This window comes from Pollicipes pollicipes, unplaced genomic scaffold, assembly GCF_011947565.3.
Source record: "Pollicipes pollicipes isolate AB1234 unplaced genomic scaffold, Ppol_2.1 Scaffold_6686;HRSCAF=7923_pilon_pilon_pilon, whole genome shotgun sequence".
Classification (NCBI taxonomy): domain Eukaryota; kingdom Metazoa; phylum Arthropoda; class Thecostraca; order Pollicipedomorpha; family Pollicipedidae; genus Pollicipes; species Pollicipes pollicipes.
Window position 1 is genome coordinate 14,363,269 of NW_023596921.1, and position 15,334 is coordinate 14,378,602.

General features: G+C 48.4%; 1 protein-coding gene across 1 annotated transcript; it reads right to left on the reverse strand.

Moving 5' to 3' along the window:
• Positions 1-1,357: 1,357 nt before the first annotated feature.
• LOC119108712 (ATP synthase subunit O, mitochondrial) lies at positions 1,358-7,965 on the reverse strand. Its single transcript, XM_037232341.1, has 3 exons — positions 7,757-7,965; positions 3,966-4,283; positions 1,358-1,706 (listed from the first exon to the last, which is right to left on the reverse strand). Exons 1-3 carry the CDS (start codon positions 7,835-7,837, stop codon positions 1,479-1,481), a joined length of 627 nt encoding a protein of 208 aa, XP_037088236.1. The 5' UTR covers positions 7,838-7,965; the 3' UTR covers positions 1,358-1,478.
• Positions 7,966-15,334: the final 7,369 nt, after the last annotated feature.

Consider the following 15,334-nt stretch of genomic DNA (forward strand, 5'->3'; position numbering starts at 1 on the left):
GCAATGACAGGACTGCAAACTGGCTGTGGAATGGACACAACCACAGGTTAAAAACCTAATACATAGCATCCCCACCGCAGATCACCTCCGCGTTTGCGATGTTTTTCCGCTATCCCTACCGACGATACATCCTGCGCGCTCCACTCGTGCCATCTGTCGGCCACGGCGGGAGTCAACTGGCTCGTGGAACACGGTGGACAGACGCACGAATGACGCGCGGTATAAGGTCGCTTACATACAGCAGCCGAGAAAACGGAGAGAAACAGGCATCCACCCCGCTCGAGATGCGCTTACTTTGATAACAACGCTCTTGCACCCATCCCAACACTGACCAAGGCTCTCATGTATCTATTTTAAATGCGTAAAACCGGTGACTTTCTGGAACATAATATCACTGTAGGCACTGGTCGCAAACTTATGGCGGTTTTCGGCAGCAAGAAGCCCAATTTTAGGCGTTGTTAAGTATTGATACGTATCTCAAAACCTAAATCAGATGGAGGTGCTAAGCAACAGCACGGACAAAAAAGTACCAAAAGTAGGGGAAAACACCATCTACAAATCACTACCGGACCTCAAAAACCGTAGGGCAAGTAATCGACCGGAAAGCAACCAAAGTTGGTCTGCTTTTTTAAAAGCGCGAGGCACGTTGTCACGCTCCTTTTATACAGCGTCAGCGACTGTATTCGTCATGTCAAAGCTCAGGGCTCACGGGGCAAACGGGGTTAGAAACTGGGCTACCTCGTGTGAGTTCCAGGTGCTTACCACCTGGCCATTACGCCCCCGTGTCAGTCTGCTGATTTACAGCGTTAGATACATACGAATGGGGCAAATCAAATGACGTCAATAACAAGATTTGCAAAAAAGAAGCAAAAACAAAAAACACTCACGTGCACACGTTGACGAGGGTCATTGTGACGTAATCCGGGCATTACAACGCACTCTGATCATGAGACTATATGGCACCGCCTGCCTCTCACAAGGCCGGCGCCACGGGAATTGAACTCCGTACCTCTGGTCCCCAGGCGCGCAGATGCACCAAAATACACTAGCGGTACCCTCGGTGAGGGATCCTCAAGTGCATTCCCATATCTATTGGCATGGATCCCTAAAGACGACTGGTTCCACTTACTTATGTTCTGGTATCATCTCCATGAATATCATACTTCCGTTTGCTATGACCCACATCACCCCACGCTGCCAGCGCCTCACTAAGGCAAGTTGCTCAGCTCTGTCGTCGACAACAATGTAGCTATTCACTCTTTTCACCGATATATCTAATAATGTTCTGTTTCAAACCTCCATTCTTTGAAGCTCACTCTATCCGTCAGAACCACATCTTCCTGACAAAAAACACAAGTTTGGTCGGTCCGTTTTGACAGCTGTATTAGAACTGTGGCACACACCAAACCAAGTGGCCATATCACTTCCACATAACCAGCACATACACCCCGAACGTCTAGCTCGCCGCCGGCAGCCGCTCAAACGGCCGTCGAGATGGCCTCCGTGTACTTCTTGATCCTCGAGGCGATCGACATGTCCACATACTTGTCGCCGACGGTGACCACCATGCCACCCACGATGGCAGGGTCCACCTTGGTGGAGTACTTCAGCACCTCGCCCTTCTTGAGGAACGCCTTGAGCGTGGCCTCCACTTCCTTTTGGCCGGCGGCGTCTAGCGGCTTGGCTGTCGTCACCTCGCACACCACCTGCGGAGCGGTCAGTGGTCAGGGCGGGGCACCTCAGCGGCCACCTGCGGAGCGGTCAGGGTCACGGGCGGGGCACCTCAGAGCACACCACCTGCGGAGCGGTCAGGGTCAGGGCCGGGGCACCTCAGCGGCCGCACCGCAGCATGCAGTCGCTCAGAGCACACCACAGCCCTGCAGACTACCTGACACGAACGCTCGTCCAGGAATTGTACCTAAACGATGCACTTGCGCACTACCCTAGGCACACCGAAAACCGTGGTGCCACGGCACGAGACCGGCGCAGGTTCCTGAAGATACACTTCTGCGCGCAGGCGATGAACGAAGCTGCCACTGGCGCCACCTGCTGTGCACATACGAAACCTTCCTTTTCAACGAACGACATCCCAGCCTCGACCTTTCAGCGTTGCCGCTCACACACGATCTCGGACGTGCACGTCATACTCACACGGATCTCGGAAAAGGAGTGGCGGTTAGCTATTTGCCGATGACTCCACATGATCGTAACAGACAGATAACTTCGGGGAAAACGTTATGATGGATGCACAAAGATCTATGCTCTTCCAGGACCGTGGCGAGGAAACGACACTAGGCAAGAGGTAAGCAAGACATGTGGACACCGCAAGCAGGGCGAGGGACGTAGGTTATGGGAGGCCTACAGTGGTTCGACAAGATAAGTACTGCAACAAAAACTCCTACAGATGGGAGCATGTTCCGACATTGCTTTTGCTGTCAACACTTATGCACGACATTAGTACCACACCACCATACAGCTTAAACAGGAAAAATGTATACCTGTCATCACTTACACTGCAAGAGCTTATGCACATATTACACACGAAACTGCATCTACTGCAGACTTATACGCGACACTGGTACCACACCACAAAACCCATACCTATACAGACATTACAACACACCTGTAAAACCAGACTTACAGACATCACGCACGCCATTTCATGCAGCGCAGACTTATACGCGACATAGGTAATTCGCCACAAAGCCTATGCTTCAAAAACTTACACCCATTATTACATATTCTGCAACATCGTGTACAGTCCTTGCTTATGTACATTACTTCCACTGCAAGGACTCACATGCAACAGGAGTGCAACAAGACAAAACTCGTGCTTACAAAATGCATGGCTGTCATTACTTTTACCGCAAGAACTTGTGCATTCTTGACATATAATGAACACCTCCTATATCTCCGATCACCCTACATACTTTCTGTAGCGTGCAAAATGCGTGGACACTTAGCAGGAGTGTGGGAACAACTCGCAGGTCAGAAGGGAACCCCAACTCAGTCGGGGACCCCACCCACCCTCATGTGTGACAGGAATGTGTGTCACATTCTGAACAAACGCCTTATTTCATACATTTTGGAGCAGGTTTGGCATTCATCCAGGCTGAGCCCAAACTTATTTTGCCAAACTGCGGCACAACAGCGTACGTTTGTCAGTAGACGCAATGTTAGGTCGAGCCATTGCCGTCGTAGGTCTGTCCATCACAACAATTACGCCAGGGTTGACGTGCCAACACCATGGAGTGGGCACCCGTAATCTGATTTCATTCGTCCCCGTGCACCCATGTGTTCGTTACCTCCGGGACTTTGGCGAGGCTTAAGGGCTGCAGGCTGATGGCTGGATTTCAAATTTAGTCGTGCAGCACTGACTTACATGTTGGGGTAAAATTGCTGTTGCACGTAAGTAAATACTGTATAAATCTTTGCTGAGGAAGCCAAGGCGGGTACATATTTTTTGCAGCATGAGTTTTGTCATGTGACAGTCATGTACTAGATGGGTTTTGCACCAGAAGAAATATCCTGTATGAGTAAAGAATATACAACATTTTGCAATCCATGAAATAGCAGGCATATGTTTTTGAGGCACACATTCTGTCATGCAGCACCCATGTTCTGTATGTCTTTAGAGTAGAAATAATGCAGCATGTGGTTCAGGTCTACATAACATCAGGTCTCCATAAAACTGGTGTCAGAGCAGTGACCCCTGCCAGTAAGTTTTTGACTAATGACTGCACTCTTGGGACTTTACTAGCCACTACACACCAAATCAACAGAGAACTGGTCACTCGGGCTACTGGAAATCCCTTGGCCATGGGTTTAAGTCAAGAACATACAAAGTTCCCACTGACAGAACACTACAAACACAACAAAATGCTCATGATTCCAGCCTGCCACACTTCTAGTTTCGTGCTTGTGCTGCTGTGCTGTTTCAGTGGTTTGACATGGCATGGACTCACCTCACCACGGTGCGCCGCCATCAGCGTGCGGAAGGAGGTGGCCACACTGTCCAGCTTGTTCAGACGGCCATTTTCGGCCATCAGCAGCAACAAGTTCTTGGTTGAGTCCGCTGTCTTCTTCTTAGTGGCCACCATCTCCATGGCCTGTCGCTTGGCTTCCTTCTGCAGGGTGGGGTTCAGCACAAAGTTGCGGAACATGGTGTCGGTCTTCAGGAGGTCCTGCACCTCAATCAGGTCCTTTTCCACCTTGTCCAGTGACTTGGACTTGCTGGCAGCCGAGTACAGAGCAGATGCATAGCGCCCTTCGATGCCATACACCTGCCAAGAAATGATGGCGTGAAGCTGACTGTGCAGAAGTAAAGGCTGCCTAACTACATGCGATAGAAGGGTGACACATGGGGTTGAAGGTTATCACATAAGTGACAGCAAAAACAGTACTGCCTTAGGTGGCTGGCGTCATTTCAGGTTCAGTGACCAAGTAATCCTTCTCACAAATAATGAGTTCACCCAAAATGCGAAAAACTCAAACACAACAGTTAACAAATCATGGTGCTCACACTGCCATAATGAAATCCTTTCCCAAAAATGGCATTAAACAAAAACAAATAAATAGTGCCACAATGCAATGCAGGCAAAACCTGCAACCAACTGAATCAAAGTCAACAACCTGACAAACATTTGCTATAAAGTAATGTTTTAGTCATATTATATCTTCAGGAAGCTGAGTCTAATGAGAAACAATCCATACCAACAATAGACCTGCCCTTAAAAATACAAAAAGTTATAAGTTGATAACAATTTGTGACTTTGCCAAGTCTTCAACTGCAACAAGTCTCTTTTGTAACAAAAATAACAGCTTTTTGAGCCTTGCATTACATGCCTTAAAGAAGGCTACACTTATACACCCTCCCAAACGGAAGATGGATACGCACCACGCTTATACACCATCCAAAACGGAGGACGGTTACGCATCGGGCTTATACACCCTCCAAAACGGAGGACGGTTACGCATCCGGCTTATACACCCTCCAAAACGGAGGACGGTTACGCATCGGGCTTATACACCCTCCAAAACGGAGGGTAGTTACGCACGGGGCTAGTACATCCTCCAAAAAGCTTTCAGGGGTAGCATGCGCCAAGCGTACGCAGACTGCCAGTCTTAAAGGAAAGCAGGGCCAAACATGTAGAACCTCGTGCGAAAACTCGGCTCGATGCGTTATATGCATGAGACGATCGCGAAGCCCATCAACCCACTCTGAGCCAGTTCTTCTCTGATCATAAATTATCGTCCACCGGGTCTGGATCCACGGTGGATGGGTGGTTAGTGTACCGGTCTCACGCGCTGTAGACCCGGGTGCGAATCCCAACGACGGCCACTCTCCAGTGGGCGGCTTTACAGTGTATCGGACCGGCATGACACTTCCTTGCTTCACTCTTAAACGCGGTAAATTCTAACCTGGGCTTTTCATATCGGACAGAAGCGTAGTTTCCTGTGCCTAAGCGAAGGAGTCCACACTCTAGAGATACTAAAGATCCCGTGAACGTTGCCCGTAAGTCTAAATGAGGCCAGCGAGCTGAATAAACATAGGCACACCTGTTTCATCTGGTAACGCTAAGCTGTAAGTCATAATCAACTAGTGAAAAGCTACATGCACACTACCGCTCCGTTCAATAACTTAAAGATCATTCCGTCCCAGCGCGGGGTGTCTACCAGCTGCCATTCTGTCAACAGGCAGTTGGCTTCGCATGGTGGTTTCGCCCGGAGGCCCCCACAGATTACATCCTACATTGGTGCCCTCCCTGGCGCGGAAGGCCCTCGGGCGGCCTCTGGCTGGAGCATTTGACTCGGACAGGCGCAAGAGCCCTCATTGGTGCAACAAGATCCCTGATAACCGCAGGTGTTCCAATTACTGGCACAGAGAACCTTATTTGGCCGACGGGACCCTGGCTGAAAATCGGTGAAGGGCCCGCGAGGACCCCGGATCACCCCTGGCCAACTCGGGGCTCCTGTCATGGGATGCCCTGTTGGGTACTCTGGGGGCCTGACCCTCAAAAGGCCACTGATTGTTGTAGGGACTCCAACTAATGCAAATTGCAGGCCTTGGCCTCATTACTGCTAGAACAAATGGGGGCCCAAGGGCTCAGAATAACACAGAGTCAACTATTCAGTGTAGTGGTCTCTGGCCGAAGTAGGGGCCCATATTGTCTCAGAGGTCCACAATTGGTGAAAGAGGCATATTGCTTGACATTTGGGGTCATAGTCATATGGGCCAGGATGACCTGCAGCCTTCCAACCATTACAGCCATTCAGCCATCCCATCGTGCCATTGATAGCCAGTCTTGAAAGGCACACGGCCCCTCTTCAGGCACACATGAACACTCCATGACTGACTCAGGGGCGCTTGTCAACACCTGACTTCCCGTTTGGCGTTGTGCACCCTGGCAGACACAGAGACCCCTCGGCGACTCAGGGCGCACAAACAAATATAAGTCGCTTATGGGTCCTGGCCTTGTCCCTGCTTGGGAAATGGGCTCCCAGACCCAGACAGACACTGAGCGGACTGTTCAATATTGGCAGAGCCTAAGTGACATAGAGAACCTCACCCCCTCAGGGGGGCAATTTGAAATCAAGTTTGAAAAGCAAAAAAGTGAAAATAAAAAAGCATCCCAAAACCTATGGCAACATGTAAGTTTCTCCTCAAATTTGGTCTAATTTCTTCTTGAAAGAGCACTGATGAGGGGGGGGGGGATCCTCAAGGACATAGAAAACTGTACCACTGCCCAGTTTTATGGGCCTCAGCTTTTTTCTTTAGACAGGTGTGACATGACCATTGCTTACATCATCATTCAAATTTTGTGGGATAAGGATGTCCATCTTAATCACATCACTGTTCAGGGACACTATGGCCACTGGGATCAGCCAGGCCTACCACTTGACAGCCAGATGAGTTAACCACCTGGTCACTGCACCCTCCCATTCAATTTTCTACACTGTAGACATACAGAAAATTGCTTTTATTAGACAGCGACAATTAAATGATCATCTCATACCAATATTGCCTATTTCTATCGACTCACAGCTCTAACTTTTCATCATTTCTGTAAGCAAATTGTTCAATCTGGAGATTTTTGGGGATGCATCATTCAATATGCCCAATGTGCAGTCTTGCTCCATTATGGAGAATGCATCAGCCTGATGCCAACCAGCCATCTGTTTTGGAGGGAGTACAAGTCTGGTGCATAACCACCCTCCAATTTGGAGGGTGTGTATATGATGCCTTAAAACATTGAGCAGCATCAGAGCAACAGCTCCCAGTTAGTAGATGTGAGGCACTACCAGTGGTGCTGCATGTGCATTCCATTCTCATAGTTATGCAATATTTAAGGAAATTAGGGTTTGCATGCTGAGCAGGACAGCATAGAGAATACAATATACTAACAGTATATAGTTTGACCATGTCGAGCACATTTCCAAGTTACATGCCTGAGCAAGACACCTTAATTCAAGCTCATGGCTGTACCAGTTGGTCAATAACAGTAACAAAATATGCATGTATGTCTCTACTGATATAGGACAGGCAATAATTTCAGCATAATTTGCTCTCACGTTTAAGACATTTTGTAGCCAAACCATCGCTACACCCAGATACCTATCTATGATGTCGCTGATATATTCATCATATCTGCTGATTCTACGCGGCACTACGAAAACATACAGCTCACCCGGCACTCAAATCCCAAAAATCAAGCACACACGGAAGTGGCAAGAGCGCGAACAGCATGATAAATACCTGAATAGGTGTCTTGATCATTGCCCGGGCAATTGGAGAAGTGCTGAGCCGACGGACAAGCGTTAAATTACAGGAAGCCATGTTGCACGCCTTATCCACGCACACAAAACAAACTAAAATGCCGGTGCACCAAAGAAATTTCACGAAGTTTTTACGTCCGGCTTGCACCGTGCAGGGGGCACGAGAGAAATGCGAGGAAGTTGGAGATGTTGTGTTTCAGTACCGGTAGAACCAAATGGCACTCAGTACAATTTAAGAATCTAACAAAAACCTTTAAAGAAAAAAACGACATAATGAAAAGCTATAAAACATTATTTTAAAATATTGCTAGAGTTGTATTACATAAACAATGTGACATTTATTTATTTGATTCAAAAGACAAGACATCAACTTTGTCGTGCAACGCAAATTCTACCGAAACTGTTTTATCTCAGCTAAGTACTATTTGTGAGGAGACGAGAAAAAGAAAGAACACCAAGGAAGAGCCAATGCGCTAATTTTGTGGTGGACATGGAACCTCTTAAATTACTGTTATTTTGTGAAACGTGCCACAAGTGCATTGCATGAATACCACATTCATATCGTGTGTTGGAAATGTTATGGACCTGGCTGTAGAATGACTAAGTTACCTCGTAGATGAAAATCAACAGAACCCACTTCACCAAACCGACAGGCGTGCATGATTAGGGGCGCTGATCCTATGCATTGATTATGAATATTAACATATTGGTGATGGTTTCTCGGGTGTCAAAAACCTCATGTTCTGTTAAGCTGCTTATTTAGCGGCATTTGAGCGACTTATGTGGCAGGTTGTGGTATATTTAACAATCTGAGACTTATTTCTATCTCACCTCACATTCTGACAATTTTCCCTGCCTTTGTGGTGCGAGCGTATCCTCTCATTGTGCTGTATGATGCTGACTTCCCACTAGCTCGCGTACATGGATGTAGGAACAGGTTGAGTGGCGTCGCAGGGGGGCCATGACGCCCACTTTTCAAGGTGGGGGAGCAGTGCTAACTGCCTCCCCCACTTTTCGGATTGACGTTGTGTCCAGGTTACTTTTGCACTACATTTAGCATGCATGCCTTCATCTAGTTCACCAACCACATTCCTCAAGACCCCATCATCTTTTCCATCCTCTCATTGGGCATCGTTTAGTTTCACAGCCACAGGGGCAGCGCTGCGCGGCCTACGGAAACTGCAACGCACGTCAAGCCTGTTGTTATGACTTACGAGCGCACGTGTTCAAAACCATATCACACGGTTTTTTATCATTAATCAGTTCTGACTAAATCTTGAACATTTCAAGACGAACATGGATTACATATGTCAATACAAATCTGGGACCCCATATCATCTACAATTTACGTTCAGGGAGTCCTCAATATCACTAAAGTACACAGAAAAAACATCGAACCGGAGTTTATGTGACAATTTTTAGACTACCTGTGACGATCAGGGATGTTGTCGCGCCAAGGAGGGTTCCTTTGCTGATCGGGCGCGAACTGCGTGGGTCAGAAGGTCACCCGCGTCAAGGAGGGGAACACTGTAATATGATATATCCTAATAACCTCTGGATCGACCAGGAGATCCCGCCCCGTGTCGCCAGAATGACAGCCAGAAGATACTTCACGATGGGACGGAGTGGCCCTATAGCCCTTGACCGGAAACGGTAATGTGCTCCTGGTGTTCTTCTTAAGGGGCCCATTGCCCGGGGGGGGGGGGGGAATAATGGGTCTTGATATAGTTCAATAGAGTGGGGTCTGATTCCTGCTGAATAGAAGGTTAAAATAAGTAAAAGAAAAACGAACAAGGTCGTCGCATGTCCACCTGAGAACACCCATTTTTCGGAATGGGTTATTGAAACAAATTTCCTCAAAGGGTTTGAACATACCCGCCCGCAACATCGAGAGCAAGGACAGCGATGACTTGGGTTGCAGCTTCCTTAAAACCGAACGGCGTCGGCCACTGCAAGTGGCACCAGACGGCGGGCATCGTGTAAACCTGTCTTCTGGACAGATAGATAGTTAACGAAACACGAAAAAATAGATATTCTACTTTTGCTCTGTCAGTTTCAGCACCAGATTTCAGCACCACTTCCCGGTGCTTGAAAGGCTAATCCGTTATCATCAGCCTTAAAATCGCACATGTAAAATATGTGCCCAGACTGCGTTCCTAATGTAAGATTTGATGCGCTCAAGTGTTCAAAGATACTTATTTCAGAAGCGTCGTCATTTTTGTCCACCCGTTGGCAACAGCTTAGTATTCGCTGCTGCGCCGACGCTCCGCGGCCTATGGAGACTGTAACGTCAGGCGCTGAGGCTTTTGCTACTAAGCTTTGCGAGTGCACATGCTCAAAATGACATTACATAACTTGCACTACTTATCGATTGAAGTGTTCAAATACAATTATTTCAGAACCGTAAGCATTTTCGTCCACTGGGGGCCACGGCTAAAAGCTAGCCATTGGACTAACTCTCCGCGGGCTATAGAGACTGCAACGTCTAGTGTCGAGGTTTTTGCGACTAAGGTTTTTACGAGCGTGCATGGTAAAAAAGCAACATTTTACATATACGGTATCACCAATCGCTTCTGCCTGAATGCTAAGCATTTTCAGACAGACGAGCTTGGGTATGTCAATAAGCATTGTTGACCACTCCATCTACAATCAAATTTTCATCTTCAAATTTCGGTAAAACATAGATCTACAAGCTACCTTCGCGATATCCTTGATGTCTGTAGAACCCACATACAAATTCTGACAAAGGTCCTGAATTCTATAGGTTTAGGAGAAGTCCACCAAGCCATTGTAAATTAAGGGCGCCGGTGACTTATTCCATGTGGTCGTTGAACGCCTGATTGCTGCAGTTTATTGACTTCAAAATACAAGCAAAATTTATCTGGCGGTAGCTTCTGGTTTCTGTTCCGGTTACAAGATAAAAAATGAGATTTTTTGGGAGGGTCATCAAAAGAGGGGCTCTTGTCAACCCTGTTTTCCCCCTTGGTAAGCCTCTGGTTACGCCCCTGCCTACACACAAAAGCAGATCAAGCCGTCTACGTTGAATGATGGACAAATGATGTCCCTTGGGCAATTTATACCTAAGTCAGGCAGCTTCCCGGAGGCTTTTTTATTTCTTCGGTGGTGTGGTGTATGGGAAGATAATTCGAAAAAGTTACGGATATCCAAAATATGTTTTAGACCCCAATAAGACGTAGTGCTGATCCAGAAATATGCAACAAAACAGCCATACGATCAGTTCGCAGTCATGCGTGAGACAGCCGGGCCGGGGCAGTGGCCGCCAACGGTGGACGGGAGCAGGGCCCAGATGAGGAATATCTGACAGAGAGGTCTTCATTCTGTACCTTGGTTTTGAAAGAAAAATTTCCTGTTTATGGCTTTTCACCTTATTTTAGGCATTTGGGGCTTCCAAATTTGTTTTTGCCTAAAATACTAAGACAAGTCTCATCTCTTGAAAAGCGACCGGCGAAATGAAGGCGCATGAAATACCTGACGCACTGTGAGCCATCGATTCGGTTTCAAAATTCTAACCAGCCTATGCCCATGTCGTATTTTGTTATCCACCCTGTAGAGGCAGATGCTTCCTTAATGACCCAAAATGCCTACCCGCTCGTGGAATCTCGCCTCCCCAGAAAAGACAATGCTGAAAGGGAAGAACAATCTTGGGAAGCTGGATAGCCTTATTTGCTAAATGACATAGGATTGGTGAGTCGAATAAGCAAGATACGCACCGGCGAGAAATAGCTCTAGCTGCATATCTAGCATCGCAGTCATGACATTTGAATAAAGAGCGATAACAACCTCCATCTCCACCACACCACCCCTCCCCCCGGTCATCGGGCTTGTTTTCCAGAACAAGTTTCGGAAGTACGCCCTATTCTTGCCCCCCCCCCCTCCCCCCTTCCACACTCTTTGAACCGTTCCTACGCCTATGCTCTCGCATATTTTTTGTGGTCTAGTATGACAATGGGAATTCGTGAGCCTTTGTGTCGGACAATATATGGTCATTCAGACCATTAACTGGCACAGCTGACGTGCACGCTCGGTGCCGAATATGGCAAATTGACATGTTGGAGCGGGTGCTGTATTTAGGCTGGTGGCATCACTGAAGATCCTGTGAACAGTGCGGGGAGGGGTGGCGGTCCGAATTCCCTGGTCCTGGGAAAGCAAAAATCTTTGGGGGGGGGGGGGCGGAAGACCAAGACATGACTGAAAATTGCTCTCGGAAACACGGGTATCCATGACTCGGGGACTCGAGCCATCGGGGCCTAGCTCAAAATGGAAGTGCCCACCCCTACGAAATTTAGCGCACCTCGGTTTTGGACCACTTTAGTTCGAGAGAGATGCCTTTTAATTGCGATATTTGAAAACAAGTAACATTTTGTGAGAAACCAATTTTCAGACCAGGTATCAGTTGCAAATATGCCTGTTGCAACAAAAGCATTTGTTGCTGCAATAACTCACCAAATTCAAAATGAGCTGCTGGACATCATGCCGGAGATGCTACAGCTAGAGTTACTTCAGGAGCTGAAAACGACACCTTTCTTTTCGCTGATCGCGGACGGCAACACTGACGTCTCAGCTACCAAGCAGCTGTCCGTCTTCTTCAGGCACGCGGATGACTCAATGAAGCCACATGAAGTCTTCATGGACTTGTGTGAGTGCCCCGACGCTGGCGCCGCGTCTTTGTTGAGTGTTGTAAAGGATGCCATGGATAAATTGCTTGGTGGCACGAACGTATTGGGAGGCCGTTGTGTTCATGGTGCCAGCAACATGTCTGACAGGGTTTCTGGAGTGCTGGCAAGGCTTTCCCAGAAGAAACGTAATTCCATCTTCGTGCACTGTTCCAATCACGCGCTGGACCTTAAAGAGGCAAAAGAAGTGCCACTGGTGGCCGAAGCAGTAAATCTGGTGAGGACTGTGTTGACATGCCTGAACACTGCAAAGAGGAAGAACATGTTCGCGGAGCACATTCGAAGCGGAGATGACGGAGATGGCGGTGCCAGTGGAGATAGAACACGCCGCCCTCCGAAAACTTTTGACTGTGTCCAGCACGGTGAGCTATGAGGTGTCAAGCGTTCCGGTGTTTTTTAGACAACCTTGATGCGGTCGTTGAGACACTTGAGGACCTGTATGAGAACAGATAAGTGCACCCAAATACACACAGCTGGATGAGAGGCATCCTGGATCAGCTGCAGCGGCTTGACATGATGTTTGCACTGCCCATATGCATCTAGCTTTTCTCACCATGAAAGCTCTTCACCAGGCAGCTGTAGAGGCCTTCCAAGACTGGTGGTGAAGTGCTCCTCGATGCGCGAGCACTCATCACAATCATGCAAGGCATACGATAGAAGAAAACTTCCACAGACTTGGTCAACAGAATCCAGCAGAAGGTCGCCGAAGGAAAGGCTCATGTTGACCCTGCAGCAGCGCCGAGACTGACTAGGCCACGGAAACGTCTGGGGCAGTGCGCAGATGCCGTGGGTGACACGGAGTTTGGCGGCTGGACCTCCCTCTGTCGCCAGCAATACGAGGCCGTGGACCTGATAACCGTCGAGCTGCAGCGTCGGTTGGGCTGAAGTGTCTGCAGATGCTAGGTGACATCCTCATCAGAAATCAAGCTAAAACAACAGACAAGCTTCGAGAGTCACAGGCCACTCATCGATCTCCGGGGAGCTGTGAATCTTGGTCACAGCCTAAAGCCGCCTTGCCGCCTCCGTGGTCTCGGGGAAAGATGCTGGACTCGTAATCCAGCGGCACTGGGTACGAGTCCCAGAGTGGACGCATTGTTTGACCCGACTGAAACGGAAAGGCCAGCTGGCAACTGGCCAACGAGGCTCAACCCAGACCCGAGGCGGCCGTGTCGCAGCATTGTGCGGCACGTAAAACCCTCCGCATTCCTGTCCGGCGAAAGGGCGGAGGCAAAATTAGCTGTTAAACTGGACGGCACGCTTGGGTGGTGGGTTCGGGGTACACGCAACAAGCTATGCTTAGCAGGTACTTTGAATCCGAGATCACCCATACAAACCATTCGGGATAAATTTAAAAAAAGAAAGAAAAAAGCTCGAGCCCAGCGCAGAACATTCGGTTGCTGCCACCTTAGATGGAACCGCCTCACTATCACCTGGTTCTCAAGGTAATTTGAAAACATTTCATTGTGAAAAGGAAACCTCTGTCATCCTCAAAAATAGGCATTCCCTCCAAATGCAAACACGACAAACGGCATAGTGTTTGCAATTCGTGACAAACGTGGCATGGGCCAAGTGCTTACTTCAACGTCTTTCCGTTACGATTGTTACATGCCTTAACTGAAGAAAGGGTTCCATCAAATCGTCGTGAAACCGCTAAATCCTAAGTACAGGGGTTGCACGGGACAAGACCGGGGGATCCCACATCCCAGGGGATGCGCGGGCACCTAATGCACCCACCTGACTACGGGCGTGCGCGCTAGGTAGACGCATTTCCGGATCAGAATTTCCTGTTTTAGGATAACAGTTTCTTGTACAGCCGCCTTTGCTAGGTTTGGTGGCCCCCTTTGTGAAATGGAAGGATCCTGTTCTAAATCAGGAGGTCTCTCTATGCATCAGAAGGCTCTTTTCTGGCACAGGAAGCTTGTTTAGGATTGATAGGTCTTTCGCCGTTTCAAGGAGACACATGTATTAATGCGAAGACCCTTGGGAGCAAAATGGCGTTAGGAGTCGGCGCGTTTCAAACCCCAATCAACAATAACAAGAAGACCCTCATTTTGGATCTTTAATTGCCAACATCCATTTAATGACTTTTGATGCACGCAACAACGCGATATGGGAGAACGTACCTCTGGGGCCCCTCCCCTTGTTAGGCAACACTGCCCAGAATGCCCCGTGTGAGAGGGCCCCACCCTATCCAGGAGCCCCTGCTGGAAAATCCTGCCTCTCCGACTCAAAATCCGTGATGCCGTACCTGCGTACGGCGTAACTCAAGGCTCCCTGGCTCGTTCTTTATCTTTGCAAATGACTACTCACAACATATTCCAACAGAAAAGCTCATCACGACGCCGATGACACCCAGTTTCTTGGTACCGATCTACCCGCCAACATTTCGAATATCAAAACTCGTGCTGAAATAAACCTGACAGTGAGACTGAATTGGCTTTGTCAGAGCCGTCCAAAAATGAGTCCTTGTTAAACAAAAATGCTCCTGACAGGTCTCCCGGCATAACACCGACACACAACTGACTGTGTAATTTGGCTACGACGCATCACACTATATCACACTACCAATCAATCAATCAATCATTGTACCAAGATTCTGGGTGTCACAATCGACTATTCCCTCAGCTGGGGAAATCAAATCTCCACCATCAGGCGCCGTTGCTTCGGCGTTCTGATTGTCCTTGCCCAGCTGAAACACCGCGTACCGACAGACACCAGGAGAATGCTAACAGGGGCGCTGATGTTTCCCCACTTTCAATGCTGGTTAGCACGCGCTCTGGGGGGGGGGGTCAAATTGACCCCCCGAAGGGCTTTCCAGAATGGTTTCCGAACGGTGCGGCGTAACCGCGCCACATTTGGCATAG

Coding starts and splice junctions, on each gene's coding strand:
- LOC119108712 (XM_037232341.1), bottom strand. CDS start 7,837: ATGGCTTCCTGTAATTTAACGCTTGTCCGTCGGCTCAGCACTTCTCCA. Junction 4,284..7,756: donor TGATCAAGACACCTATTCAG/GTATTTATCATG, acceptor ATTTCTTGGCAG/GTGTATGGCATCGAAGGGCG. Junction 1,707..3,965: donor TGGCGGCGCACCGTGGTGAG/GTGAGTCCATGC, acceptor ACCGCTCCGCAG/GTGGTGTGCGAGGTGACGAC.